The 27,874-nt window shown below is 43.3% G+C and overlaps 1 protein-coding gene across 2 annotated transcripts in view; it reads right to left on the reverse strand.

Annotated features, from left to right (window-relative positions):
* ARHGAP10 (Rho GTPase activating protein 10) overlaps positions 1-27,874 on the reverse strand; it is a 373,246-nt gene that overhangs the window by 10,947 nt on the left and 334,425 nt on the right. For both annotated transcript variants that reach the window (XM_069556745.1, XM_069556746.1), the window contains one exon: positions 14,637-14,796. In XM_069556745.1, coding sequence (XP_069412846.1) covers positions 14,637-14,796 — 160 coding nt within the window. The remainder of the gene's footprint in view (positions 1-14,636; positions 14,797-27,874) is intronic.

Genomic DNA, 27,874 nt, shown 5'->3' on the forward strand with positions numbered 1-27,874 from the left:
ACAAACACCAATCACATTAATATGTCTCCAGTTGATAATGTGTTAAGAAAGGATGTCTGATATTCTCTTTCTCTTCTTTGACTTAAAACATTTTAGAGGAACTCTAGGCATTTGGGGCAGGGTGGTGTCTGTCCTGGCAGCTCAGACAGTAATGAATCTGCCTGCAATGCAGGAAAACCAGGTTTAATCCCTGGGTTGGGAAGATCCCCTGGAGAAGCGAATGGCAACCCACTCCAGTACTCTTGCCTGGAGAATTCCATGGACAGAGGAGCCCCACAGACTATAGTCCATGGGGTGGCAAAGAGTTGGACATGACTGAAGCGACTAACACTCTGACTTCAAGCACTTGGGAAAGGGTACCCATAGCAAAGGTCTAGCAGTTTTTCTCAGCCTGCGCTCTAGGAGAGAAGGAAGCCCTAAGGCACCCATGTACCTAGTGAACGAACGTCTCCTGCATGTCCGGAAGTTCTCTGGCTGCGTACACGTTGGGAGACAGTTCTACATGAATCTCTGCTGTTTATGCACTTCTAGTGAGCAGAGGCTGGGTTATCTTTTCAAAGGTGTTTATGGAACATACAGCCTTGGAAGATAAAGTTTGTGTCTTCTCCTGGAGTGAAGAACAGGCTTTACCACCATCATTCCAGAGCTCTGGATTCTTTCTTGTAGCACTCCACAGGCAGGTGTTATCTGGCCCACAGGGCATCACCCTATGAGAAATGTGACTCAAAGGAATCCTCTGAGGGCTGCTCTATCTGTGTTGAATACAGTTTTAACTCTGACCAGGAGTCCCATGTCCTGTGCCAGCATTCTCAGAATCATGGCGGGCCAACGTGGGAGCTTGCAAAGCAGAGTCAAATTTCCGACGTCACAGTTCTTCATGCCAGCATCCCTGAGGGCACTGAGAAAATACTCAGGTCATTTCTTATAGTCTGCGGTTCACAGGAGAACTCTGGTTAAAAATATCCTCAGGTGAAAGATCGAAGCTCACAGCTGATCCAAGAATAAAAAATACGAACATAATAAAACAAATATGCTAGAATATAATGAAACATTTTGAATGTTCTCTCTTTTCACTTCCCAAAGTTTCAGCACTTAAAAAAAAAACAAACTATTTAATTCCTTCCTCCTGCTACCCCTTTAACAATGGATTTTTGATGAACCAGACTGAAGTGATCATAAACCGCTGATTTTATTGAGTAAGAAGCCGCTGACCAATTATAAAAGAGCACCTCAAGTGCCCTGTTTCCTGAAAGCCAAGTTGTGGTCTGCAAAAATGGGAGGCAGAAGTCAACTCTTCCTGAAAAGCTCAGAAACCACATTTACCAAAAGAGAAATAAATTACAGAGAAAGATGAATGTGCGTCTCTGCTCTCTTCCCAACTTCTCACACAAAACTGAAAGCGTGGTGACTCTTCTCCATTTTCAGGGCAGAAGAGCCAACCTTCTTTTGAGGAGGAATGTTTCCTTCTCAGAGAAAAGGAAGAAATGGAAACAAAAGGGTTTCACCAAAAAACACAGAAGTTTCCCCCTGCTAACTTAGAAACTCATGCTGGAAAACTTTCTGATACTGAAAGACGACAGGGATGTCTCCTGCTTTGGGGAGGGGAAGGGGGTAGGGAATGGAACTCACATTTGTGAAAATGATAAGAAAATTCTATCCAGGAACAAAAATCAACATCTTTGCTTTGGCAAAACAGGTCTGTACTCCAGGGAAAGACCCTGTAGCTCTCACCATGCAGAGGAATAAACCCTGAACACAAAATTATGACCATAGCTGTATATGCGTACGCTTTGCAGAGCTTATTTTTCTGAAAACGTAACAAATCAGCAGTAGATGCTGCTTGGGATTCCAACGGCGACCCAATCTCCAATACCAGACTCCATGCACCGTGCATATTAAGAAACTTTTTGGCAGCAAAACAGCACAAACATTTCAGAAATAGGGAAGGGGACTTAGGCTTTTAACTGCTGAAATTCGACAACAGCTGCACCAGTCACCAGAGCCTGTCTCTCTCTAACAAATATTTCTTGCATAGCTGAGGCAGGTCAGGCCTTGGGCAGTGCTGGTAGTACGAGCACCCAGTCCCAAGCTCTGGGAGCACAGGGCATAAGGTAACATTCAAGGGAGAATACATTTCAAGGAAAGAAATGACTGCTTTTCTAAAGTGATTAAATCCCCCAAGCACCAAGATGTCTGAAGATGGCCTTTGTCGTGTCGGCATCAAGTCAGAAGTTTGCACTGGAAGGATAGATTTTAAAACCTCATTTTCTAGGTCTCTGAGCAGAAGCTAACACATTAGTGAAATGATCTTTCATTCCAGTCCGGGAAGCGTACAGCGTAAGTCTGGAACAGCTGTCCTGGGCAACAGTGTTTGAAAATGTTAATGAAGACAGAAGGAAATACTGTCGATCTGTATATTATGGGAAATCTCTGTTCAAATAAATGCCACTGCTCTTCCTGCAGTGCCCGAGAAGGAGAACTCCCCAGCCAGCACCCTGCTGGCTCCAAGTGAGGGCACGGCAGTGGGGAGAGGCACTCTGAGAACTCACCAGAAACCTCAGTGGTGGGCCGGGAGGTCAGCGCTGACCACTAGGAGGGCTCAAAACGCACCCTGTTCACTCATCGTTCAGGATCTGAGAACTACCAGCCAGGCCCCACGCCTGCCCCGGGGACACCCAGGGCACTACGACATCTGTTTTCTACGAGCACCCATTCAGGCGAGAGGAGGACACACTGATGATGACGACGCAGCGTGATGAGGGCCATGCGGACAGGCGCCCAGGGTGCCGCAGAACAGAGGCAGCCGTCACGTGGGCATCCGGAGAGACCCTCTGCCCCACGTCGACGCCTCGCTCATCAGGATCCCCACCCCCTCCCTACACCCCGGCCGTCGGCACTCTGCAACGCACACACGTAACTGCGCCCATTCCGACGTGACTCATGACAAGCCAGTAGCAGAAAGGCGAAGGTGGCTTACTCAAGGTCGTGTTGGGTCAAAGCTGCGTTCTGACAAGACTGCAAGGCCTCAGAGTCTCAGGTCCCTACCAGTGAGTGGCTGGACTGAAACATGAGCCGAATGGAGAGAGAGAGGGGAGGCAGAGGTGCCCAGGGGACAAGACCACGGAGTCAAATGCTCACAGGCAGGGCAACTGAAGGATTTCATTCACACCATGACACGCTGCTACTCTACAGAGACACCTGGGTTCCAAGACAGCTCTGGCTGGGTGCCCATCTGCAATTTCGTAATCTCCCTAAGCTTCTTCCTCTTTTTGTTAAAAAAAGAAAAAAAAAAAAATGAGGCCGGTGGGGAACAGAGGAGGACACTTCTCACTCTCTCAGAGGCTGGGAGACAGCTGGCATTATCAGCCGTGGCTGAGGGTCAGCCACAACTCAAACAGGCGGCTAACAATCTCCTTGGTCTCAGCTTCCTTGGCTAAAGTGAGAGTAATTGTTAAGAGGCTGCCTGGCAGTAAGATATGAATAAAATTACGGCAGAAAGCATCCGGGAGTGACTGGAGCCCCAAGTTCACTTTTTATGACCATTAGGTATTCTAGCCTCTGCTTTTCAGACTTGTTTCTTCACTAATGAATCATCTTCTTCACCTAAAGAAACGAACTATGTTAAAGAAAGAAAACTCTAAACATTAAGGAAATGCCATCACTGGGGAAGAAAAGTTGCTAAATGCAATATGACTATATATGATCTAAGACTGGTTCCTAGAACAAAAGGACATGAGTTAAAATATACATATATTTCTTTATTTCTTATATATGTCTTTATTACTTATTTCTTTATTTCTTATATATTTCTTTACCATTTTAACTGTATCACACATTTTAGTACATAATATATTCACTTACATTTGTTTCTATGATTTCCCTAAATTCTGTCATGATTTCTTTTTTATTTTTTTATTCATAAGTTATTTTAAAATTTAGAAAAATATTCAAACATATAGAAAATTTCCAAATAAACTGAATTTTTTAAAAATATATATATAGTGAAATACAAATACATTCTGTATGTGTTGTGCCAACGTGAATTTCTTAATTTTAACCAAAGTAAGTTTAGTTAAAAGTAAAGCTGTCCGAGAGTGATAATTCCAACCGATTTCTTAGTTTTAACCAAAGTGGTTCAGTGTAACATGTTACCAGTAGGAGAAGCTGAGTGAAGGGTCTCAGGAACTCTCTATACTATCTTTGTATATTTTCTATAAATCTGAAACTATTTCAAAATAAAATGTTTATTTTTAACAATAGGTTTTAAAAAGAATAACCCCAAATAATTTTTTAAATCATTGGAACAATAAAAGCCTTTTGAAATTATCACACACTTGCAGGAAACCTTTTGGCTAATTGAATAATAAGAAAAAATTCATAAGGGTTCTATTTAAAAATCACCCAGACCACCCATCTGAAAGGTGGCAAATAACCACAATTGTTGAAACTGGTTTTTAAGGAATGTGGGCTTTTCCAAAAAGATTGGTTTTGTTTATATGATAGATTGAAGTTGGCAAACTTTTTCTGCAAAGGGCCAGACAGTAAATGCTTTGGGATTTGCAGGCTGTAGGTCTTGCTCCCTCTTAACCCAGTTGTTATCACAGCCGCACAAAAGCAGTCACAGACAGAATGTCAGTGTCTGGGTGGCTGTGTTCCCATAAAACTTTATTTATATATTAAAAACAGGCAGCAGCGGGATGCAGTTTGCAGACTCCTGAATGAGATGGATTAGATGTGAATCTATTTTGTAGTGGAGAGTTGGAAGACATGAAGACACTGATGGAAAACTCCCCAGGGCTCAAGAAGCCCACTCCCCTTCCTCCATCTTCCAGGGCTTTGTGGCATGGGGCTCCTGTGTGTGTTAGAAGCCGATGTGCAAATACCCAGGCCTCTCCTGCATCAGCAGCTCCCTTGACAAATTGCTCAAGATCACCTGCCATGAAGGAAGGAGACAGCCCATAGATCAAGCCAGCACTTAAAAGCCAGAACTTGCTCCCCCTTGAGAAAAAAAAGTCTTCTACAGGAGGGAGATGAGCAGTGAGAGAAGGAAGGGAATGGGAGGAAAGCTCTCAAACGCAGGTAAGACAGAACCCTTTGAGGCTGGACACGACCACTCTGAACACTCAGTCCCCACCCTGCAGGATGCTAAGGCGGCTGGTGGCTTTCCTCCCTTGACAACAAAGGACATCACCATTGAGTCAACCAGTATCTTATGAAGTTCACTCCCAGGAGGATAATTTACTTGGGTTTCACTATAAAAGAAATATCTGAGAGTGGTAACTCCAAGAACTATCTGAGAGTGATTAACCAATCTTTTGCTCAAAGTGTTCCTTGAATCGCATTTCTCTTCTTTCCAGATGATCTGTGGAATCAGGGACAGGGCTTGCTAGCTCACTGGAAAAGGAGCTGCAGCTGCATTTCAGAGAATTACGGGGCTGGAGGGGTCTCAGGGTTATGGTCCTGCAGGGCAACTGACAGGAATGTTTCTACAAGCTCAATCTGGATGTGAAAACAGCTGCCACCCAACACAAGAGTGGAACATATAGAACAGGGGAGCTCCCAAGCACAGCTTAAAAGGGGCATACGACTTCTCTGCTATGAAGAGCCTCTGGTTACTCCCCAGGCTGTTTTACAGGCTACCTGTCATGATGGGTGAGCTTCCCAAACTGCTCAGAACAGCTGAGGGAGTTCACTGGCCATGGGAACCCCATGCCCTGGTCACGCAATACCCAAGGGCCATTTTCTCAGAAGTTTCTCCAGAGAAGGTTCCTGTACAGCAAGGTTAGGAAAGGAGCCCTGGGTTCTCCTGGAATAACTACTGTAACTGCTGGAAACAACATAACTTCGGGTCAACGCCAAAGGCTCCTGCAGGACTAGAGAGGGCATTTTTCCTAAGCCATTTGGTGGGGAGATTATATAACTGATGAACCAAGAAGTCAGGTCAAGTTCAACTAGGACTATCAAGTTAGGTTCTCAGAGGAAAGCAAAATGCAAGCAGGTGGCCACCTAGGGCTCCCAGGGGAGCAGTGGGGTCTTATTTCACTTGGCACCTAGAAACCTCACAACAATTCAGAGGGGTAGGTGCTCACACTCCCGCTTTGCAGGTAATCTCGCTAAGTCTTAGTTTGCTCAAGTAATTTATATAAGGCCTCCAAGGTTTTAAGTGGCAAGAAAAGAATGCAAAGCTAGGCTTGTTTGACTGTAAAATCAGTGCTTTGGGGAGCTCAGCTCAGTGCTCAGTAATGACCTAGAGAGACGGAATGGGGGATGGGGGTGGGAGGAACATTCATGAAGGAGGAGGTATATGCATGCGGGCTAAGTCACTTCAGTCGTGTCCAGCTCTCTGCGACCCTATGAACTGTAGCTCATCAGCTGTATATCAGCATGTATACATACAGCTGATTCACACTGATGTACTGCAGAAAGCAACACAGTGTTGTAGAGCAATTATACTCCAATTAAAAAAAATTTTTTAAGGAAAAAAAATTATTTGATAAGTTAAATAAATGATAAAAGTCAGTGGTTCAGCAGTCTACACCACAGTCTTCCAACTCAGAGAAAGCTCACAAGGCCCTGCCTGCATTTCAGTACTGAGATACAGCCAACCAATCCATGAACAGCCAGTGACCAATTACAACAAAAACTGATAAAATGAAAATGAAAAACACAATAAGTCTCAAGACAATTTTTTTTTTTGAGGCTTAAGTAGTAGAGAAGCTACTATAAAAATTCAGACAAGTGTCTTTATTTTGGAAAGTCAGCTTTTCGTTACGAGGCTTTAAAGTTACAAGAATAACCAACAATCTGGCTTGAAAATGAAACCTCTGAACTTCAGAACCCGTAGTTACAGCACTGGAAAGGAAGAAATGAATCAGGCCACAGGCAAGTGCCGAGTACACAATACAAATACCAAAAACACCTAGCAACACCCAAGGGACATGTAAGGAAGGCTGCGAGGAAGCTAGGAGGTAAGGGCAGCATAATTTCTGTACCAAGTTAGAGAAAAGAGCCAAGAAAATATACAGGACAAAAATTATTATATTACCCCACCCTCTCCACCAATGAACATGCAGAGACTGATGGTGGAAGGCCAAGAATGTGGGCTCTGAGATTAGCTTCAAGAGCTTTACCAGATATCATATTACTCATCAAAAGATTATGGATGCTGCTCTGTTGCAAAATATCAAATTTTCAAGTCTCCCAGCTCTGCTGTGGGGTGGGGTGGGGGAAAATGCCCTCCCCCCTCCCAGATTTCAGCCAAAGGTGTTGGATGGTGAATGTGCCGATCAAGTGTTTATTCCCCATAGATAATTATAAACCGCAGCCACATGACCTAACACTGGGTCAGTGCTCCCACTTCAAAACAAGGGCAGCGGCCAGCAGACAGCCACCCTTCGCCAGTTCACCGGGTCTCAGAATCAGGGGAAAGCTTCAGTTCGACGGTGGCCCCATCTGCAAACAGACAATCTCCATGCTGACAGTAAAACAAGGCAAGGGAACCACAGATCCCAGGGACAGACAGATCAGGGTCGAAAACAACCTCTGCCCTTACTAGTCACGTGACTTGGGGCAAGATTCTGACCATCTTTGTGCCTTCATTTCCCTATGTTTAAAAATGAATATATCAGGACTTCCCTGGTGATTAACACTTTGCCTTCCAAGGCAGGGGGTGCAGGTTTGATCATTGGTTGTGAAGCAAATATCCCAAATGCCTCACTGCCAAGCCAAAAAAAAAAAAAAAAACCACCATAAAACAGAAGCAATATTGTAACAAATTCAATAAAGACTTTTTCCAAAAAATGAATACATCAGGACTTCCCTGGTGGTCCAGTGGCTAAGACTCCTTGCTCCCAACGCAGGGGCCCGGTTCAATCCCTAGTCAGGGAACTAGATCCCACTTGCCTCAATAAAGACCCAGAGAAACCAAATACATATATTTTTTAAAAGAATATCTCTCTGCTTTACCAGGTTTGATGTGAGGCTCAACATGAAATATTTATAAAGAATCTATAACAATGTCTGTGGCCCTTGAGAGTCAATGCTCTACTATCTTTCTCTTTCTGAGAAATGCAAGAGGTGATTTATTGCGTCAAACCTTCCCTGCAGCCTCTCACCACCAGCCCCTGCTGAAGCATAAGCCTCGTCCCGTTCTAAGTCCCCAGCCCACATAGGTCCAGAAGGGTTCAGCCTCTAAGCAGACGTCACAAGACTGCTGGGGCTCGCAGCAAGGCAACTCTCTCCTCTTGCTCACTGCCCTGTGTTTCCTTATGGGCTATCAGACACGTCGATCTTTCTGAACCCACCAGGGACTTTGCTGCTCACTTAGGTACGGGACACTGGCTTCCAGTTCACTCCCCATAACACCGGGGGGTAAGTCCTCGCACACGCACTACTGCCCCCAGCACGAGCTCTACTAGAGACCACGGTCAATGGGGCCCACCACTTTCTGTACCGAGGGCCCACCCTCAGGTAAGCAGAGAAGACAAGGTGCTCCCATTATAAGGATATGATCACCTGATTAGCCAATAAAGATTCTGGAAATTCCTATGATGGGCAATTCATTTGGGAGAGTTAAAGACTACCCTCTCTTGATCTCTTTTTTAAATCTGCATCGGTTTTCTCCCCTTGTTATAAAAGCCATTTGTGTTCATCTTAGTCAAGTTTAACAAAATACAGATATGTAAAAACAAAGAAAGAGAGAGAGAGAGGAAGAATGTTTAAAAGATAAATTCCCAGGACTTCTTTGGTGGCCCAGTGGCTGGCACTTTGCCTTGCAGGGGTATGGGTTCCATCCCCGGTCGGGGAGTGAAGATACTACATGCCTCAAGCCCAAAACACCAAAGCATAAAAGAAGCAATACCATAACAAATTTCATAAAGATTTTAAAAATGGTCTACATTAAAAAAAAAACCTAAAAAAAAAAAAGGATAAATTCCCTATTTTCTTTCGAAACAATCATAGTAATAGAGATAAAAAATTTAAGACATCAACTTCTAGGGTGAACTGACTGCCCCGGCAGGGTTGAGAGCAGTAAAATCAAGAGCAACAGGGTTGAAGCTGTCCCTGAAGGAGTGAAGGAGGGAGAAAGGGAAAGAAAGAGAGAGGAAGGGAAGAAGCGGAGACAAAGTCTGCTAAGACAGCTACCTGATCCCTTCTAAGTGTGCACCCAATTTCACCAAATCCGGTTAAAAATTGTTTAAGAGGATTATTTTTCTGATTCAGACAAATCACTGTTGTGGTAGACACGAATACAATTGAAGCGGTACTTTGCTATCTCCCAGCAAAGTTTATCAACTCCTTGAAAAGCAATCAAGTAACCAAAAGTCAAGGAATTTCAAATGCCATGTAACTGTCTATGGGAAACTTCTATTTGTCGGCCCACATTAAAAGCAGCAAGTTATTTCATTGACAAGAATAAAGATGGTCACCAGTGAGCGCACACAGAGTCTGCAACGGGCACGGGAGTCTACCATGTGACGACTTTAACTAACAAGCACCAGGTCTGGGGAGGCATGAACCTCTGATGCAGTTCCAGGCAGCTCCGAGGACAGATGTGCCAGAACACTTTCACACTCAGGAGAAACCAAACCAAGAGCCTCACAGTGGGTGGAAGGAAGAGCCACATCTATTGCCCTCCCAGCCTGCCAGAACACAGACTGACTTACACCTTAGGGTGTCAACATCCCCAGTTATGAACAGCTATTCTACGATGCAGCCATCTTTCTTTCTTTTTTTTTTTTTTTTGATTATGTGATGTTATTTACAGGATTCATAAGCAAATCCATTTAGGCAGAAAGTAGATTACTGTTTGTCTACAGATGAGGGGAATGTTGAAGAGAAACAGAGGCTGACCACACAGGAATGAACGGGTACAGGGGGTAACAATGTTCTCAAAACACCCTTGCTGCTGTCGTCCAGTCGTGTCCGATTCTCTGCAGCCCCATGGAAAGCAGCACGCCAGGCCTCCCTGTCCTCCGCTATCTCCTGGAGTTTGCTCAGACTCATGTCCATTGAGTCAGTGATCAATGAGCCATCCAACCATTTCATCTTTCCCAGCATCAGGGTCTTTTCCACTGAATTGACTCTCCACAGCAGGTGGCCAAACTATGGGAGCTTCAGCTTTGCCTTTCGGTGATGAAAACCTTTCAAAACTGATTGTGGCTATGCTCACACCTCTCTGGGACGATGTCACAATCAATTCTTTTCAATGGGTGAATTATATATCAATAAAGTCATTCTAACAAAAATTATGGGCCACGTTAAATGAAGCATTGGTGCCAGAACCACCACAGTGACTGTACAGGAAGACATGAAAAGGCATGGAGAACTGGGCATGCTGGTATAAAACAAAACTGGAAAAAAAAAACCCAGCTAACTATTTCCTAAAGAAAAGTGTACATGAGGCAATAATAAATGAGCAAAGGGGCAGAGAATTAACCTCCCTATGTCTGTCCTTCGTAGTGGAGGCTGACCTAGGAGATACTATTACAGCAGTAACAAGGATAACAGGATTCCAGAAAGCTGGGGGGACAGGCGACAGGAAGAGCTAAATTTTTAAACTCCCTAACAATGTCAGAATGGAAGCAGGAAATTCTGACTGTGAGGGGGCTTCTGGAAATGTCTAACAGATCACGGTATTTCTGGAGGCAAGGCAGATGGACAGCCAACAAAGAGTGTTGCTTAGTATCATAATTAATAGATCAAGAATGACTGAGTTGAGGGCTGAGATTAGTTGCCTAACAGAAAGCTGCCTAACAGAAATATCTACTTCTACTTCATTGACTATGCAAATGCCTTTGACTGTCTGGATCAAAATAAACTGTGGAAAATTCTTAAAGAGGTGGGAATACCAGACCACTTTACCTGCCTCCTGAGAAACTTGTATGTAGGTCAAGAAGCAACAGTTAGAACTGGACATGGAAAAACTGACTGGTTCAAAATTGGAAAAGCAGTATGACAAGGCTGTATATTATCACCCTGCTTATTTAACTTCCATGCAGAGTACATAGTGCAAAATGGCAGAAACCACTCTAACGGCAGAAAGTGAAGAGGAACTTCGGAGCCTCTTGATAAGGGTAGAAGAGGCAAGTGAAAAAGCTGACTTAAAACTCAACATTCAAAAAAACTAAGGTCATGGCATCCGGTCCCATCACTTCATGGAAAACAGGTGGGGAAAATGGGGAAGCAGTGACAGACTGTATTTTGGGGGGCTCCAAAATCACTGCTGATGGGGACTGCAGCCACGAAACAAAAAGACACTTGCTCCTTGGAAGGAAGGCTACGACAAACATAGACAGTGTATTTAAAAGTAGAGACATCACTTTGCCAACAAAGATCTACATAGTCAAAGCTATGGTTTTTCCAGTAATCATGTATGGATGTGAGAGATGGACCATAAAGAAAGCTGAGCACTAAAGAATTGATGCTTTTGAATTGCAGTGCTAGAGAAGACCCTTGAGAGTCCCTTGAACTGCAAGGAGATCAAACCGGTCAATCCTTAAGGAAATAAACCCTGAATATTCTTTGGAAGGACCGTTTCTGAAGCTGAAGCTCCAATAGTTGGCCACCTGATTCGAAAACCTGACTCACTGGAAAAGATCCTGATGCTGGGAAGGACTGAAGGCAAAAGGAGAAATGGACATTTTTCTGAGCAAACTCTGGGAGACAGTGGAGGGCAGAGGAGCCTGGTGTGCATGACGTCCGTGGTGCCACAAAGAGTCAGACATGAGTTAGCGACCGAACGACATTAACTAGGAAATCATTTCCTAACATCAAGTATTGGGCACATACAGAGAAAGGTATCATTCTGAATACTCAAGAAGGCTTCCCAAAAGTGAAAACTAAATTACACCCTGAAGACAGGTCAGGGTTGTCTTGAGCAAAAAGGAACAGAGACACTTCAGGCAGAGGGAATCAGCATTTGCAGTAAGTGAGTGCATTTCAATAAGTGAGCACCCAGAAGCTGCTGGAAGAGAGCAAACACACAATCCTAGGAAGAGAAAAGAATAGGAAAAAAAAAAAGGAAGCACTCTGCATGGTCACTTCTCTGAACTGTAATCCTCAGAGATGCACATCAGCACGTGCCTGGAACCATGGGGGTGGGGCAGGCAGGAGGATATATCCGGGTTTGCCAACACCATCAGGAAATACATTAGAAACACACATTTTCCGGCTCCCCTCTAACCCTAAGCGTCACTCTTGGGTGGGGTCCAGCACTGTGGGCTTCACAAGCACTGCAGGGGATCCTCATTGGGCTCAAGTATGAGAAGCACTCCCCAACTTAATGAGAAATCTAGACTGAAACACGCTTACAAGTAAATCCTTTAAAAGATACACAGGAAACATTCTATGAATGTAAGAGAGAGATGAGTTTTGTCCAGTGTCCAGGGAAAAAGATCAAGTTCTTCAAATAGCAGGAAGTGTCCAATGTAACAGAAATCTCCTTTCCAGACTGGATTCATCTACTTACTTTGCCCTGTTCTTTTCAGGCCTCTCAAGGTTGGAGTACTTTCTGTGACATTTTAAGACATGTATGGGGACTTCCCTGGTGGTCCAGGGGTTAAGGCTCTGTGCTCTCTATGCTTGGAGCAGAGGTTGGGGAACTAAGATCCCACATGCTGAGCAGGGCCTGGCCTGAGACATAAAGCAGATAAATAAAGATAAAGTTTTGTGTTGTTGTTTTTTTTTTTTAATCTGTATGAATAAGAAGCTGGGGGATTCACTCTGCATTTGATTGACAACCAAAAATATCAAGCTTTTCATGTTTCAGCAGCGGATGTGCTATGAATTGTGGCTCAGAATGCCACTTCTCCACAGAACCACCACGAAGAACCGACTAAACTGCTGTGCACTGACTGGGATAGTTACTGACAAGACTGGGAGCTTGGTCTGTGCTTTGAAACACAGACACACAGACACACACAGACACACACACACACAGAGACACACACACACAGACACACACACACAGACACACACACACAGACAGACAGACAGACAGACAGATAGACACACACACACACACGCCAAGTCCCACCGCTGGAGTGCCCTGCATTACAGATTCTGGATTCCGATACAAGACTGGGAGCTTGGTCTGTGCTTTGAAACACATACACACAGACACACAGATACACACACACACACACACATACACACACACACACACACACACAAATACACGCCAAGTCCCACCGCTGGAGTGCCCTGCATTACAGATTCTGGATTCCGATACAAGACTGGGAGCTTGGTCTGTGCTTTGAAACACATACACACAGACACACAGATACACACACACACACACACACACACACACACAAATACACGCCAAGTCCCACCGCTGGAGTGCCCTGCATTACAGATTCTGGATTCCGATACAGCCACTATCACTTTTGCCTGTAGCACAAAAGTGAGAAATTATTCTTACTTTTAAAACAGAACAGTAAAAATGATAGGCCCATTTCAGTAACATGTAGTTTAAATCCATAATACAGTCTTTAGCATTTAAATACATATATATGTGACAATCTTTGGGGGAAAAAATTCCTCTGGAGAACGTGTACCCACATTTTGAGTTCCACTTGGATTTTCAGTGAGATTTTGCAAAGTCTTTAGGTCACCCCCAAATTTCAGGATAACATACCAGATCTGTCCCTGCCTCTTTTAATACTTAATAAGTTCATAATGATTTCATGTGAATCCAGCAGTAACTATAAAAAGCCAAGTACTGTGAGGAACAGTTTTCAATTCCATTTAAAGTCCCAAGAATGCTCGGCTAGGGTCAAATGACATCATTATCTATGACTTATTTTAAGCAACTTTGATTTTTTTTAATTTTTTTTTTTTCACTTTAAAGGCAGGATACCAGATACTCTCATCTGTTAAATTACAGATGTAGTTTTGGATGTCATTTGATTGACTAATCAAGTAATGTCATGTAATTATTAGTGGAGTTGTTTTATTTTCCCTTCTCTGAGCATCTGTTTGAAATCTGAGGCTGCACACCACCACTGGTGCATTTACTCCACAACTTCAGGAAACAGAGAAAGACACATCCTCAAGTAGCCAAGCCAGGTCCACGCATGGCATTTTGTTTGTATGGGAATTATTTGCCCTAATACACATGAGCATCTGCATATGCTTGGCACTCAACCAAACTGCAAAGACAAAATCCGATATTTCATCCATCAGTTGTCAATTATACATGTTCCCACAGAGTAAACAGAGTAAGACATTAGCATGAAGCTCATAAAATTCCTATCATTAAGATATCATCCTATAGAAAACTTAAAAGTCTACTGATCACAAGGCAAGCATTTTCGTCTTTCTAAAAGTCTGTGGTAACTATTGAGGAAACCTCCCGAACAGGACAATAGCAAACTTCCTTTATGCAACCCCAGACGTCCACAACTTGAACTTAAAACAGATTTGAAATAGCATCCACCCACCCCTTCCATACTGGGAACACACAGACCCTATTCCCTTTGGTTTATGGACCCTCTCCTCTGTGGCATCCCCACAGATTAAGAGCACAAAGGTCCTGAGGCCTAAGGCTATAGGACTGACCCAGCACATAAAACTTCAAAATAAAAACCACCACCCACCTCCCCTCCACCCAACAGAACAGCACAGCCACTCACGCAGTGGATGCCCAGTCCCCAGAGCTGCCCCCGTCTGTAAGCAGGTGGTTCCGGTCTGGTCCAGGGGGCCCAAGGGCAGCGGCAGTCATGGGAGACGGAGAGGAAAGCGAGTCCAGGCTGCTGGGAGGGGTGTCCTCCTTAGGAAGATTGGGACGGTCACCTAGGGAGGAGAGAAAGGCAGTAACTTTTTTCAAACAAATGCTCAGAGGAGAAAAAAACTCCACTAATAACTACATGGCCTCACTTGAAGAGTCGATCCAGTTATATCCAAAATTACATTTGCAGTGAAGTCTGAAGAGTATTTTGGTGCCCTGTCTTCAGGGATTTTCTTGTTTTTTGTTTGTTTTTAATCAAAGATTCTTAAAATAAATCACAGATAATACAAAATGAGGAGTGTTTTCCCCACAAGAAAAAAAGATGGAAGATGAAAGTCTTAATGGCGGCCACGATGACTTCCTGGTCTCTAAGGAACACAGGCATAAATCAGCGATAACCTCAAGAGCAATGCAGAACAGCACGTCAGCCCTGCTGGGTCCAGCCTCTTTCTTTCCAGCCATGGGATGACTCTTCAAGCTACTGCCAATCGCCACCTACCACATAAATTCAACACCTTGCAAGGGACCTTGTTTTCTGAGCTGAAATCTTAGATTGCAATTTAACAGCCCAACTGATTAAATCGTGGACAAGGAGAAACTTCCATTTGCTGGTGAACATGAAGATGTTCTACAAGAACTAGGCCCAGGCAGTGACTACAGGGGATGACTTTTTTTTTTTTAAGATTTATTTATTTATTTGGCTGCACCGAGTCCTTGTTGCCACAGGCTTTCTCGAGCTGCAGAAAGTAGAGGGCCTCTTCATTCACGGGCTCCTCACTGAGGCAGCTCCTCTGGCTCCAGGTGCTTCAGCAGTTACAGCTCATGGGCTCCGGAGCACAAGCTCAAGAGTTGGGATGCTCGGGCTTAGTGGCTCTGCAGAACATGGGATCCTCTGGACCAGGGAGCAAACCCGTATCTTGTGCACTGGCAGGCACATTCTTAACCACTTGACCACCAGACCAGGGAAGTCCCTGGAGGTGACCTTACACTCAAACAGAAGACGCGTTTCTTAAATGGGTTCCATGATTTACTCACGCAGAGAGGACCATTTGGTGAAATACGCCTAGCATCATTTGTACACATTATGAGCTTGGGTGGAAAATGCAGAAGGTGGGTAGGAGCTCAGAAGCGCTTCTGTCTCTCCCAACTGGTCTCCTCACTTCCGTGGTACTCGCAGCCCCCATCACAGCTTGGCCCCTTCGGCCACAGTCATGGACCCCATTAAATCGTAACCCCTCGAGGGTGTCCTCCAGAGGCAGCAACTTTCTATTAAGATGGCAATGGCCTGGGCTTGACTTTTATAAAGAATGGGTCACGAGAGTTGCTCAACAGACTGCCACGGCAGCAGATGACATACAGTGTGGAAGGCCCCACCCTAGCCACAAACCGCCTCCAGCTGATTAAAGCTTCCTTCTTCCTCAGGCCTAAGTCCCAGAAACAGAGGATGTATGAACGCCAGGAACCCACTCTCAGAAAAGCATCTTAGACAGACTTCAGCTCTACTCATCATGGAGCACAAGCGAAATCCCTGGCCTCTGGTTAGGCTCACTCCCAGAATATGAATCTTGAAAACTGACTGGGTAAAAAATTTTTACTTAACTCTGACCCAGCTTACAACAAAGGCTAAAAGGATCTGAGGAGCAAACATCTGGAAAAGCAGAATTCAGGCAAGAAGGAATTAGAGATGGTGATCGCTGGAAGAAGGGATCCCTTAAGGAAGCAATGAGGGGGATGCATGTCCTGGGCAGAAGACTCTGGTGAGGGAGTTTTCTGAGCTTTTTTCCTTTTTTAAATGCATGGTTGGGGAAGGAGATACAAGAGATACCTCTTGCTAGAGGTGAACATCATGTGATCTCTGTGGGCAGGTCTTCTCCCTGAGCAAAGTCTCTCTATAAAAGCCTTGTTCTCTCTCCCCATTCACAAACACACGGTCCAGAATGCTGCATGGACATAGAGAATAAGCATATGGGTACTGAGGGAGGAAGGAGGGGTGGGATGAACTGGGAGATCTAGGTACATGATTGATACTGCATATAAAATAGATAATTAAAGAGAACTAGGGTTCCCTGCATAGCCCAGGGAACCCTACTCAACACTCCGTGATGACCTAGACGGGAAGGAAATCAAAAAAAAGAGGGGAGGGGATATATGCACAGCTTCTGGCTCTGCTGTGTAAGCAATGTAAAGCAACTATACTCCAATAAATTAAAAAAAAAAAAAACAGAATAAATACCATATGCTTCCTCTTCCAGTGAGCTTCCTTTTCCTACAGCCCTTCACCACAAACACATTTAGCTAATTGGGATAATTCAGCCCCAAAGAGAAGGGCTCATTTTCAGGCAAATGAACCGAAACCCACTGCTAGATTTCTGTGATTTCCTTTGGGTTTATTTTCGTTCTGGGATACAGTCCACTCTGCAGCAAAGGCTGCCTCCCTCTGTGCCCGGAGAGCTCCATCCATCCAGTTCTCTGCAAATGAGACCTGGAGCTCCAGCTTTTCCCGGGCCCTTCCGGGTAATGCTCAGTCATTCTGGGCAACCACTCCCTTTAAAACTAGGACGGCCTCTTGTGTAACCACAGCACAGAGTCTAAAGCAAACTCTGAAATGTTTTCTGGCATGACAGTTGCCAACTCAGGGTTTGGCTAGAAGGTGCAAACGGGGACCAGTTCTGCAGTAGGACAGGGTAACCTCCACAGTGGGTCACACGCCAGCAGCTTCCTGGGGGCAGGAGGCTGGACGCTGGCCCTCTGCTCTCTGGGCCACGGGCCCTGTCTCCAGGGCAGGGCCTGACCCAGCAAAAGCAGCAAGCGGGCCTATTACTCCCTGCCTCATTCCTACAAGAAGAAAGCTGACATTGAGAAGTAGCTTAAGGAAGTGGAGCCCAAGGTCCCAAGTTCCTTTCCAAAAGTACATGCCTAAAACATTGGCACAGCCACAGACCCTAGCTCATCGCCAGCCCCTCTGATTCTGTCCGCAAGCAGACTGACACAGCACACACCGTCACTCAGCACATTAAATCACACGCCAGGAAGAGAATTTCTCCCTTCCTTCCTGCCAAATGGTGGCAATCTGAACCCTCAAGTGAAAAAAAATATATTGATACAAGAGCATAGGTGTACACAAACAGATCAAAGAGCTTCCTCAAAATTCCCTTCTCTCTCGCTGTTTAGGAAAGTGCTTTTCTACTTAAGAATCACTGAATTTGAGGAAACATCAATATCAGGCATGAAAACTTAAATATTCTAAAACTTTAGTTTACTAACACCAAATGACTTCATTGTAACTATTAACAGGAGGAAAATAATAAAGCTTTAAAAAATTCTACATTTGACAATATCGGGAATAAAGACGTTAAATCCTGTGAAGCTCACTTGTACTTGAGAATCAAAGTCAGACACCCTCATCATTTTTCACCTTGCATTTCTTCAGAGTGTCACACAACCTCTTTGTTTAGGTGCTACCCGTCAACAGGCATCTCCAGACAGACACGTCACCAACAAGTAACAAGGCTGAGCTGGGTACGTGAACAAGAATGCTGCTGAAGGGCTTTCGTTAGCAACAGACTCCAAGATGAGAAAGGCACTAGAAAAGAACCACCAGCATCTCGAAGAGAGAATGACGTCCTCACCATCAACCCTGGATTAATTCCCACCTTCTCCATAAGCTCTTGCCAACCACATTTTTGGCCTGTTCTCTCCTCTCACAACAGCAAGCCGCAGTCAAGTCTACGATGCACCGTCAACGCTTCCACGACCTGATTTTAGCTCCCCACCACTGTTACACATCTTCTGAGGGTGGAGACCGCCTCTCATCTTGGTAACCCTTACAGACCACAAGGCAGTGCTAGGCAAATCAGGAGGCTTCAGGAAATACTGTGGACTCACTGCCAGAGAAGAGATCATGATACTGCAAAGCTAACACCTCCAGGAATTCACAAGGAAAAAAGCCTACAAACCTCAAAGTAGTCCTGTTATAAAATCTGCACACAGTTTCTGAGGATTGTCCTCTCCCCTTTGAAGCCACAGATAATCAGTCATCCTCTTTCTTCAATTTGCTGAGGTTCTGCTTACATACAGTAAGTCCCAGACATACGACCCTTCAAGTTGCAAATTTTCTAAGATGCAAAAGTGAGCCCCGTCAACGTCAGGTGTGAGTCAGAGTGCTGCTTGCTCCCTCTGATTGCTGACAGTCCTTCAGCTCTACCATCTCCCACCTCCTCCCCCTCCTCCAGTCAGTAACTCTTCTTGATGCCAGCCCCTGTATGCCAGCGGTTGTACTGTACTACTGTACTTTTCAAGGTACTCTACTGTAAGATTAAACGTGCTTTATTTTTGTGTTTATTTATGTGTTATTTGTGTGAAAGATATGATAAACCTATTGCATCACTGTACTATATAGCCGATTGTGTTGGTTGAATACCTAGGCTAACTTTGTTGGACTCACAAATGTGTTCTCGGAACACAACTCATTCATATGTAGAGGACATACAGTACAAGGCACACAACCCTCAAGTTCTTGCCTTAGATAACAGGGTGAATGTAGAGTTATTGACTGAACTAGGGAATGAAAAACAAGGAGCAAGTGAGGTGGATGTGGGACATAAATCAAACCAGCTGTGGACATGTTAGGTTTGAGGGATGAGGAACAGATCCAGGGGCTCTGGTTAAACAGCTCCAGAGCCCTGCAGAGAGCTCTGGGACAGTTTTGTTGATGTGAGAGGCATGTGGGCGGAGTTGAAGTCCTAGCACTGGATGGAGAGAGCAATGGAGAAGATGTAAAAATGGAAGCGAACCCTGGAGGAACTTTAGTGTGAGCAGCAGGCTTCTCCTTACTGGTAGTGGTGGTGGTTATTGCTGTCCTTCTGGTAAAGAGAGAGAAGAGTTATAAGTATTTAGGACTTTCCCCTAGACATTGACTCGCATTAAAAAATGGACCCAAAACAATATTCACGAGGACATGCCTTTCATGCCAGGTACTGGGATGGCCAAAAAGTTCATTTGAGTTTTTCTGTTATGGCTTCTGGAAAAACTCAAACAAACTTTTTGGCCAACCCAATAGATTCATTGCTTATTCTGATTTCTTTATGACCCTGAGCACATGCAGAAGTGCTTTGTTCTCACGAGCGACTAAAACAATCGTCAATGACTGGCAGAGAACTCAGCAGGAAGAGGGAAGAATAACTCTATAACTCTACTACAGTGAACAACACAGAGGATGTTTATCTCCTATATTTTAATATACTGATCAACTTTTACTCTAGTCAATTGAACTTTCTTGTTCTGATGATGACAAAGTGAAACTCTCCACTCATCTTCTGCTAATTTCCCTTAAACAGAATTGCTGTTACACTGTTGGAGGGAATGAGTTATCCTTCCCATTTCATTCATTTCTTCTTTGTTCGCCTCTCAAAGACACTTCCTAATTGTTAAGAAGTCAGAGATGGTTCCCTTTGAATCTCTTTCCAGCTGTTTCCGACTTAGCCTAGAATGTCTGGGCATGGGCTGAAACTGTAGAAGGTTTCTGTTACTTCTCAGAGACAGGCTATCTGCACTAGTAAGGCTGGCCCATGTGCCCCCTCTCAAATATCCTGGCTGATGAATTAGCAGAAATAAGGAAGAAAAGGAAAATGGACAGAAAAGAGGAGAGAAAGCAAGCAAAAAAGAAAGAAAGAAAGAAAAGCGCTAATGCATTAGTTGAACTCTTGACAAACCCCACAGTTACATGTTTGGTTAACTGGAAGACAACAGTAGATTCCCTCTGCAGTTACCCTGGCACACAAACACCCCTTCCATCAGATCAGAATAAACTTAGATGCTCCTAAATTGAGCAGCTAGTCAAGAGAACCAAAGAAAAATTTATTGAGAACAAAGTAACTATACTTAAAACCACACAGTTAACACTTTTACAAGACAGATCAGAATAAACTTAGATGCTCCTGAATATCAAGCAGCTAGTCACTAGAATCAAAGAAAGATTTACTGAGAACAAAGTAGCTGTACTTGTAGCAACACTAACTGTACTTGTAGCAACAGTAACACTTTAACAATAAAGATCAGTCAGGAAATGTTCAGTCAAAAAGCCAATGAAATTTTAAAAGGACACCCACATATTTTTCCCCACATATCCCCAAAACAACAAAATTGAAATGATTTCTTTTTTATTTTTTAAAAATAAACTTGTAGTTGAAAACTTGCTTCACATTTCTGTGACTAGAAATAAAAAGAAAATTGTTTCAGAAATCAGTGGGAGCTCAAGCCAGAAGCCCACTGGCTCCAGGACTCATCAAAACCAGCAGAGCCAGCAGGCGTTCCAGTCCTGAGGTGTCCTTAGACCAATACACCTGCCATACACCAGGCGTGATCAGGGGTAGAACCAGGCTCCCTGCTGTGGAATTAGGAGTTGGGAGACACCACACTAAGTGAAGGCCAAAAATCTATGATTAAGTGCCCTGCTTGCCTGTGAAGTGGATTTAGTAAGCTTGTCTGCTCCCCTCTCCGGAATGAGTTATATACGCGAATAATCGCTGGTTCTGAACCAAAGCACCTGGTTCAGCCCGGTGAACCTGATAAAGGCAAAGCCAGAAATGGAAAAGAGAGAAAAAAAGAAGGAAGAGAAGGAAACTCCAACCCATCCCACGCACAGGCACACACACACACACAACCCTCCTGCACAAGGGACTTGTACCTACAATGTCTAAGAACACAAGAAAGCTAGAATAGCAGACTCAACAAAAATTCAGCAATTTAGGGATCCGTAACATAAAAGGGAAGTGAGATTGCCCACATCCAGACCCCAGAAAAAGAACTACACTGAGAAGAAGAAATATTTAAAGAAATAATGACCAATTCCTCAAAATTAAAGAATCTGAAAGACCTCGAAAGACTTCAATCTATTTAATAAAGGACTCAGAGTACCAAACAGGGAAATAAAGAAAGTGGTGCTCATAAGATATGTTATTGAGGAATCTGAGAATATCAAATACTGAGAAGAAAATAAAAAGCATCCTGACGAGGAAGATATTTTTTAAAAAGACCCAGAATGACATCAGAGTTCTCAACAGTAAAACTGAATTCACAGCAATATGTTTTAAGTACTGAAGGAGAATTCTGAGCATTCAACTGTATACTCAAACTGCCATTCAAATGTGAGGGCATAATAAACATACCAGACATACAAACACCCAAAATTTAGCACATAAAAAACTATAGCGATAACACTCTTAAAAGACAATTTTCAAATGTTTAAATAAACGAAGCGCTATGAGATTTTCAATGTCTACTGTTGCCTTCTGAAAACTTTAAAAGACAAAAAGGAAAAAATAACCAAATTGATCCAGAACCTAGAATCGTATCAACATGATCGGGGTGGGCAGCCCCGAAAGGAAATGTAGAGTTCTTTAGTTATTTATCTTATTAGAGATGGAAAAAGAAACATGGTTGAGTTTAAAAAAAGTGAAAGTTGTTCAGTCACGCCCAACTCTTTGAGACCATGGACTGTAGTCCGCCACGCTCCTCTATCCATGAATTCTCCAGGTAAGAATATGGGAGTGCCTAGCCATTCCCTTCTGAAGGGGATCTCCCAACCCAGGGATTGAATCTGGGTCTCCTGCATTGTGGGCAGATTCTTTACCACCTCAGCCATTGAGTTTAAGATGCCAATAGATAAATGAGAGCATAAATCTCACAGCTACCTTAGAAACAAAGACAGACTATACATTAGTGGAAACAGCAGAAGAACACTTGCTTTAGTAGAGAGAAAAGAGGAGAGGAAAAAAAAATAAAAAGCAAAAGGTATCAAAAATAATTATTAAGTAAAAACTGTAAAATCACAGAAATCCTAACATAATGGTAACTGCAGTATATTATATATAAATGGATTAGACTCACAAGTTAAAAGGCAGTGATTCTCCAATGTATTTTTTAAATCCAACAATATGTTGACTACAAGACACTTAAGGCAAAAAGACAAAGGTTGAAAATCAAAAAATAAAGCTATACTGGACAAATATAAGTCAAAATAAAGTTAATGACCTTAGCAAACTACATGAAACACAAAGAGGGTCATTTTACATCAATAAAGGGATAAGATTATGGAACAAGAAGATAAATACCTAACAATATGCCTCAAGCAACATATAGAACTGTACAGAAAAGTTAAAAAACCAACTACTGTAATTGGAGATTTTAACATACTCTTCTCAGGCAGTGCTATCAGACAGGACAAAAAGAAAGAGAAATTAAGGGATCTGTAATCAATAATGTCAAGCCTTCTGTTTTATACATACACGTGTGTATGCACATACTTTGAAAGAAACAGAGGATAAATATTCTATAAGAACAAACTGCTTTTGAAGGAAATATTTTGAAGGATGAAATTATACATACTCTCGTCTCATGCCAAAATTGTAAAATATTTAGAACTTAATAAAAGGATAGATTTTTATGATTTCAATATGCTGTTAAACTAAATATGGTTAAAAAGAGAATTGTAGTCGAAATTTTAAAAGATTTAGGACTCAATGATAAAGACATTTCATATCAAAATTTGTGAAACACGGCACAATAATACCAAGAAGAATTTTAGAGCTCTAAAATATTTATTAGGAAAAAAAGAAGATTCAGAACATTTTCTATGCCATATTTAAATTGGCAGTTTTCCTAAAAATTGCTAGCGAAAGGGTCATCATGACTGAATATTTAAGTTAAATTCAGTCACAGTAAACCCTGAAAACTAGAATTTATTAAAATCTACTTGATGTACTTTATATTTTGCTGTGCTCACTCAACAAGGATTGCTTGTATACTATAATTAATATACACAGGCTATCCCTTAAAGTAAAAAACTAATACTCTTAACTGCTATTTTTATTACTGATTGGTATGTATGACTTCCTTAGGGGGGAAAAAAATCTCCAAAATCACAATGGAAACTGACTAGAAAATATAATCAGACATATAAAAATTCACTACCTAGGAACAGAGAAATAAATCTCAAGGCTAAAATAACCTGTTTTACTTTGGAGTGTGCACGTGTGAGCATGCATGCTCAGTCAATTCTGACTCTCTGCGACCCCACAGACTGTATTCCCAGCAGGCTCCTCTGTCGGGAGGCTTCTACCAAAGCTAGGTGTACCCCTTCCGCAGCAGGGGGTGAGAAGCTGATGTGGTAACAGGCACCTCAAATCGCTCTCCCCTTGCGCGCACATCCACCCTCCTGTCATTCTGCATTCTCTACCTTTTAAACAGGGCCTCCCAATAATAACCAATAATGTCTTGCTTAGAGTGGCAACATCTTCTTTGTCCATTTGGTGGGTGTGTTCTCATGATGCCGCTCCCAAGGAAGACTCAGGTGCCAAACATTTGGGCTTAATGTCTTAAGTTGAAGAGCACGCAGCACTGGGAGACTGAGAAAGGCTACCCCCAAGGAAAGACATGTCTGGGTACAAGTCACAGGAGCAGACAGACTAACAGTTGTAATGAAGCTGAATGCGAAGAGGCTGAAACCGGGAGGGGATGATGAAATGGTGCAGGAGGAGAGTTTTGTTTGTTTTGCTAACTTATATAAGCCTGTTCAAAACACGACCTTTGAACTAAGCAGAAAATAGTCATGCTGCCCTAGTTTCCATCATGCAGTAGATATTATGACATCAATAAAATCTCCTTCGAGCCACAGTGGTCTTTCCTCCTAAGGTCACCCGGGACATACAGTGTACTGAAAAGGAGAGGGGTGCCTGGTATCAGGATCAGTACTCCCAGACTCATTTCACAGATGCTCTGACTAAATAATTCTTACTCTGCTAAAAGAAGCCTGAGGTGCCATATTTCATCATGTCAAAAACTAGTTTCTAAAACTGCACTGACTAGTGTAAAGCAGAATAAACCAAACCTTCCCCTTTAATGAATATGCAGTAGACTTGACCTTGTAAACAAAACCTAATGCTGAACCAGTATGGAAGTGACCTCCAAAAATAAAGCTAGATCTGTCTAGGAGCCAGTGTGAAGCTTCAGCTATACGAGACAGTACAGAGAAGACAGGACTTCAGTGGTGGCACAGGGGATGGGAGTCGGCCTGCCAATGCAGGGGCTACAGGTCTGAGCCCTGGTCTGGGAGGTTTCCACACACTGCACAACAGCCAATCCTGAGCACACAAATACAACTATGGAGCCCACGAGCCACAACTACTGAACCCGTGTGCCTCAACACGAAGTCCACGCACCTAGAGCCTGCACTCTGCAACAAGAGGAGCCGCTGCAGGGACAAGCCGAGGCATTGCAACAGGAGCGGCCCCCGCTGCTGCAACCACAGAAAGCCCGCGCAGAGCGGTGAAGACCCAGCACCGTTAAAGGGAAAACAATGCCCCCATCAACCTTCATAAGGCCAATGTAACACATGGGATGTGGACCGACAGTGGGGTTTTAAGGCCGACAGACATCAAAGGATTTAGCCACAGCTGGTTCTTTAATGACTTCGTGCAAGGAAGAGCGGCATGCACCAAGCAGTGCTAGTCCCCGAAATGCAGCCGTGAACGTGTGTTAGTGGCTCAGTCGTGTCCAACTCTTTGGGACCTCATGGACTGTAGCCTGCCAGGCTCCTCTGTCCACGGAGTTCTCCAGGCAAGAGTACTGGAGTGGGCCACCATTTCCTTCTCCAGCAGATCTTCCTGACCCAGGGATCGAACCTGGGTCTCCCACATTGCAGGCAGAATCTTTACCGTCTGAGCCACCACAGAAGCCCTGAAATGTGGTTAATAAGAGTCAAAGTATACTACTTAACTCATGAGGAATGAGACCTCATAGAATTATCATGCTGGATCAGAATACTCACCCACCTAGGATAGCACTCCACTTCTAACAAGGACACTCAAGAATACTTGAGTCATTCACGGCCTTACTCTTCCCACCTAAGTCTTGAAAGTACAGCGTAATGTCTGCTTGCTTTCAAATCACTGGGTGAGACTGCTGTAAACGATGGAATATCCAAGGGTTCCAACCCTGAGTAACAGAGCCTGACTTTCACAGCAGTGGCTGGAGCACAACTACGGCTCCAAAGCGGGGGTTACAGTTTTGTCCAGCATTTTGGCTTTGCCTCTGGTCCTTAGCGCTAGCATCACCATAAAAACTAACATGCAGATACGAGGATGACCAGATATTCAGATTTACTGTGAGACTGAGGGAAATGGGAAAAGCCTACATACAGTCCAGTAACACAGAAGAACAGCTTGTCTTACCTAACTGGACTGTCTAGGCCTGGTTTTCTCAAGTGGTCCACTCTTAGGTGGTGAAAGAAAGTGAACAGGCTTGTTTCCTCATAACCTACTTAAACACTCACCCAGAGCCTCATGGAGTTCTATGAGCTTCTAGAACTAAAAGCTGCAGCACACACACAGAATGACCAGCGTACAGCAGAGCAGTCTGTGAGCAGCATGGCTGAGATGTGACAGGATCAGGTCCCAGACTCCATTAACACCTAAGAGCCAAAGAAAACGCAGCGCTGCCTTCACAGCTTTGCGCGTGCTAGTCCATATCAACTAAAATGGCCAAGGAATTAAGAGAATTTGCCTAGAGTGGCATTAAACAGGAAGAGCAACAGAGAGAAAAAGACGTCCAAAGCAGGACACAAATTAAAGCTGATATAGTTTCCAGGCCAGGTATTCTTATATCCTTCTCAAAACATAGGCCAAAAGAGCTACATCTTAAACAGTAGCTTTAATTAACTGAAAAAGTGTACACACACAAGCACACAACCCCATGGATACTTGCACATACATGCAATTTCTGTCTTCATTAGAATAATAAAGGCGGGTTAGGAAACTCAAAGTTTGAATTTAAAATTAAACTTTTATAATGGCTAATATGATGGGGTACATTTCTTTAAAAAGAGCAAATCCAACCCTCCCATGCAAAGGGAATTCTCCTTTGCTATCCATAGATCAGTAGATAGTAAACGACTACTATGAGAAAACAGTCTGGATTCTCTGATTAGAAAATCTATGCTAAGTCTTCCATTAGGGAAAGAAAGGGGAGCGGACTATAAGAAATTAACCCAGCCAATTGTCCGTTAAGGAAAGAACACTAATTTACTTCTCAGCAGTGAAAGGTGCAGTGAGAGACCAGTTCTAATTGTCAAGTGGAAAGAAAGCTTCCTAAAGTCCCCGTGACCCCAGTTCTTGGCTCTGCTGCAAGTCAGTGCAATGTCATGCTGGGTTGGGGGCAAGATGTCTCAGTTCCTCGCATTTCACTTTGCCTCATGGAACAAAACAAACCACAATGGGAACCATGATAAAGTTAATAACATGCAAATTAATGACACTCAGGGTCTAGCTAAGAAAAATGCACTTTGGCAATATAATTTCTTTATCGGAAATAGTGTCTAAAAAAGCGAAATGTGACTCTAATAGAATAACCTCCCACCCTCAGTCCCCAAAGTCAAAAAAAAAAAAAAGTACACATAGAGACGCATCCTCCCCACTGACACACAAAGCAAATCTGAATAAAAGTAAACTCCTGTCACATTAAGGCACGAAAAGATGTAATGAAGTTTCCATGCAATTATAAAGCAGATTTTATTTCCTACTGCCTGAAGATGTTAAAAATGGAACATAATGCTTGCCTGAAAAGCTACCGAATGGCTAAGATATGCCAAAAGTGTAAGCTGGGAAAAGCTGATGAGAGAATCAGCTGTGTTCTAATCACATGACATAAAACACAGACCCAATTATAATGTTAGAGCAGCAGCTAATAGGCATTAGGTTACCACTCCAGGAACCACCTCTGCTACTTGTAAAGGTCAATGGAAGTCTGCAGCAATTCAATTACAAAGTGAGTAAGACCAGTTCAGTTGCAATGTCAACAGAAGTCAAAGCAAATTGCTTTACTCTGTAAAGCAGAGAACATTTTTATATCATAATCACAGTCCTCAAGCATTATTTACAGATTGAGATTTCTGCCTATATAAACAAACAAAAAATATGACCGCCATCTACTATTGTCCTTAGGAACCAAAAAGTAATCAGATACTGAATCAAGCTGTCTTCCATAAACTTCTGAGGAAGCCTGACATTTTGACAGCTCAGGAAATTTAGAGCACTATGCTCGGAACACCTTCCAGTCCAGCTGAGAAAAGAGGGTGGTTGGATTCCTAGC

Source organism: Ovis canadensis, chromosome 17 (genome assembly GCF_042477335.2).
Source record: "Ovis canadensis isolate MfBH-ARS-UI-01 breed Bighorn chromosome 17, ARS-UI_OviCan_v2, whole genome shotgun sequence".
Lineage (NCBI taxonomy): Eukaryota > Metazoa > Chordata > Mammalia > Artiodactyla > Bovidae > Ovis > Ovis canadensis.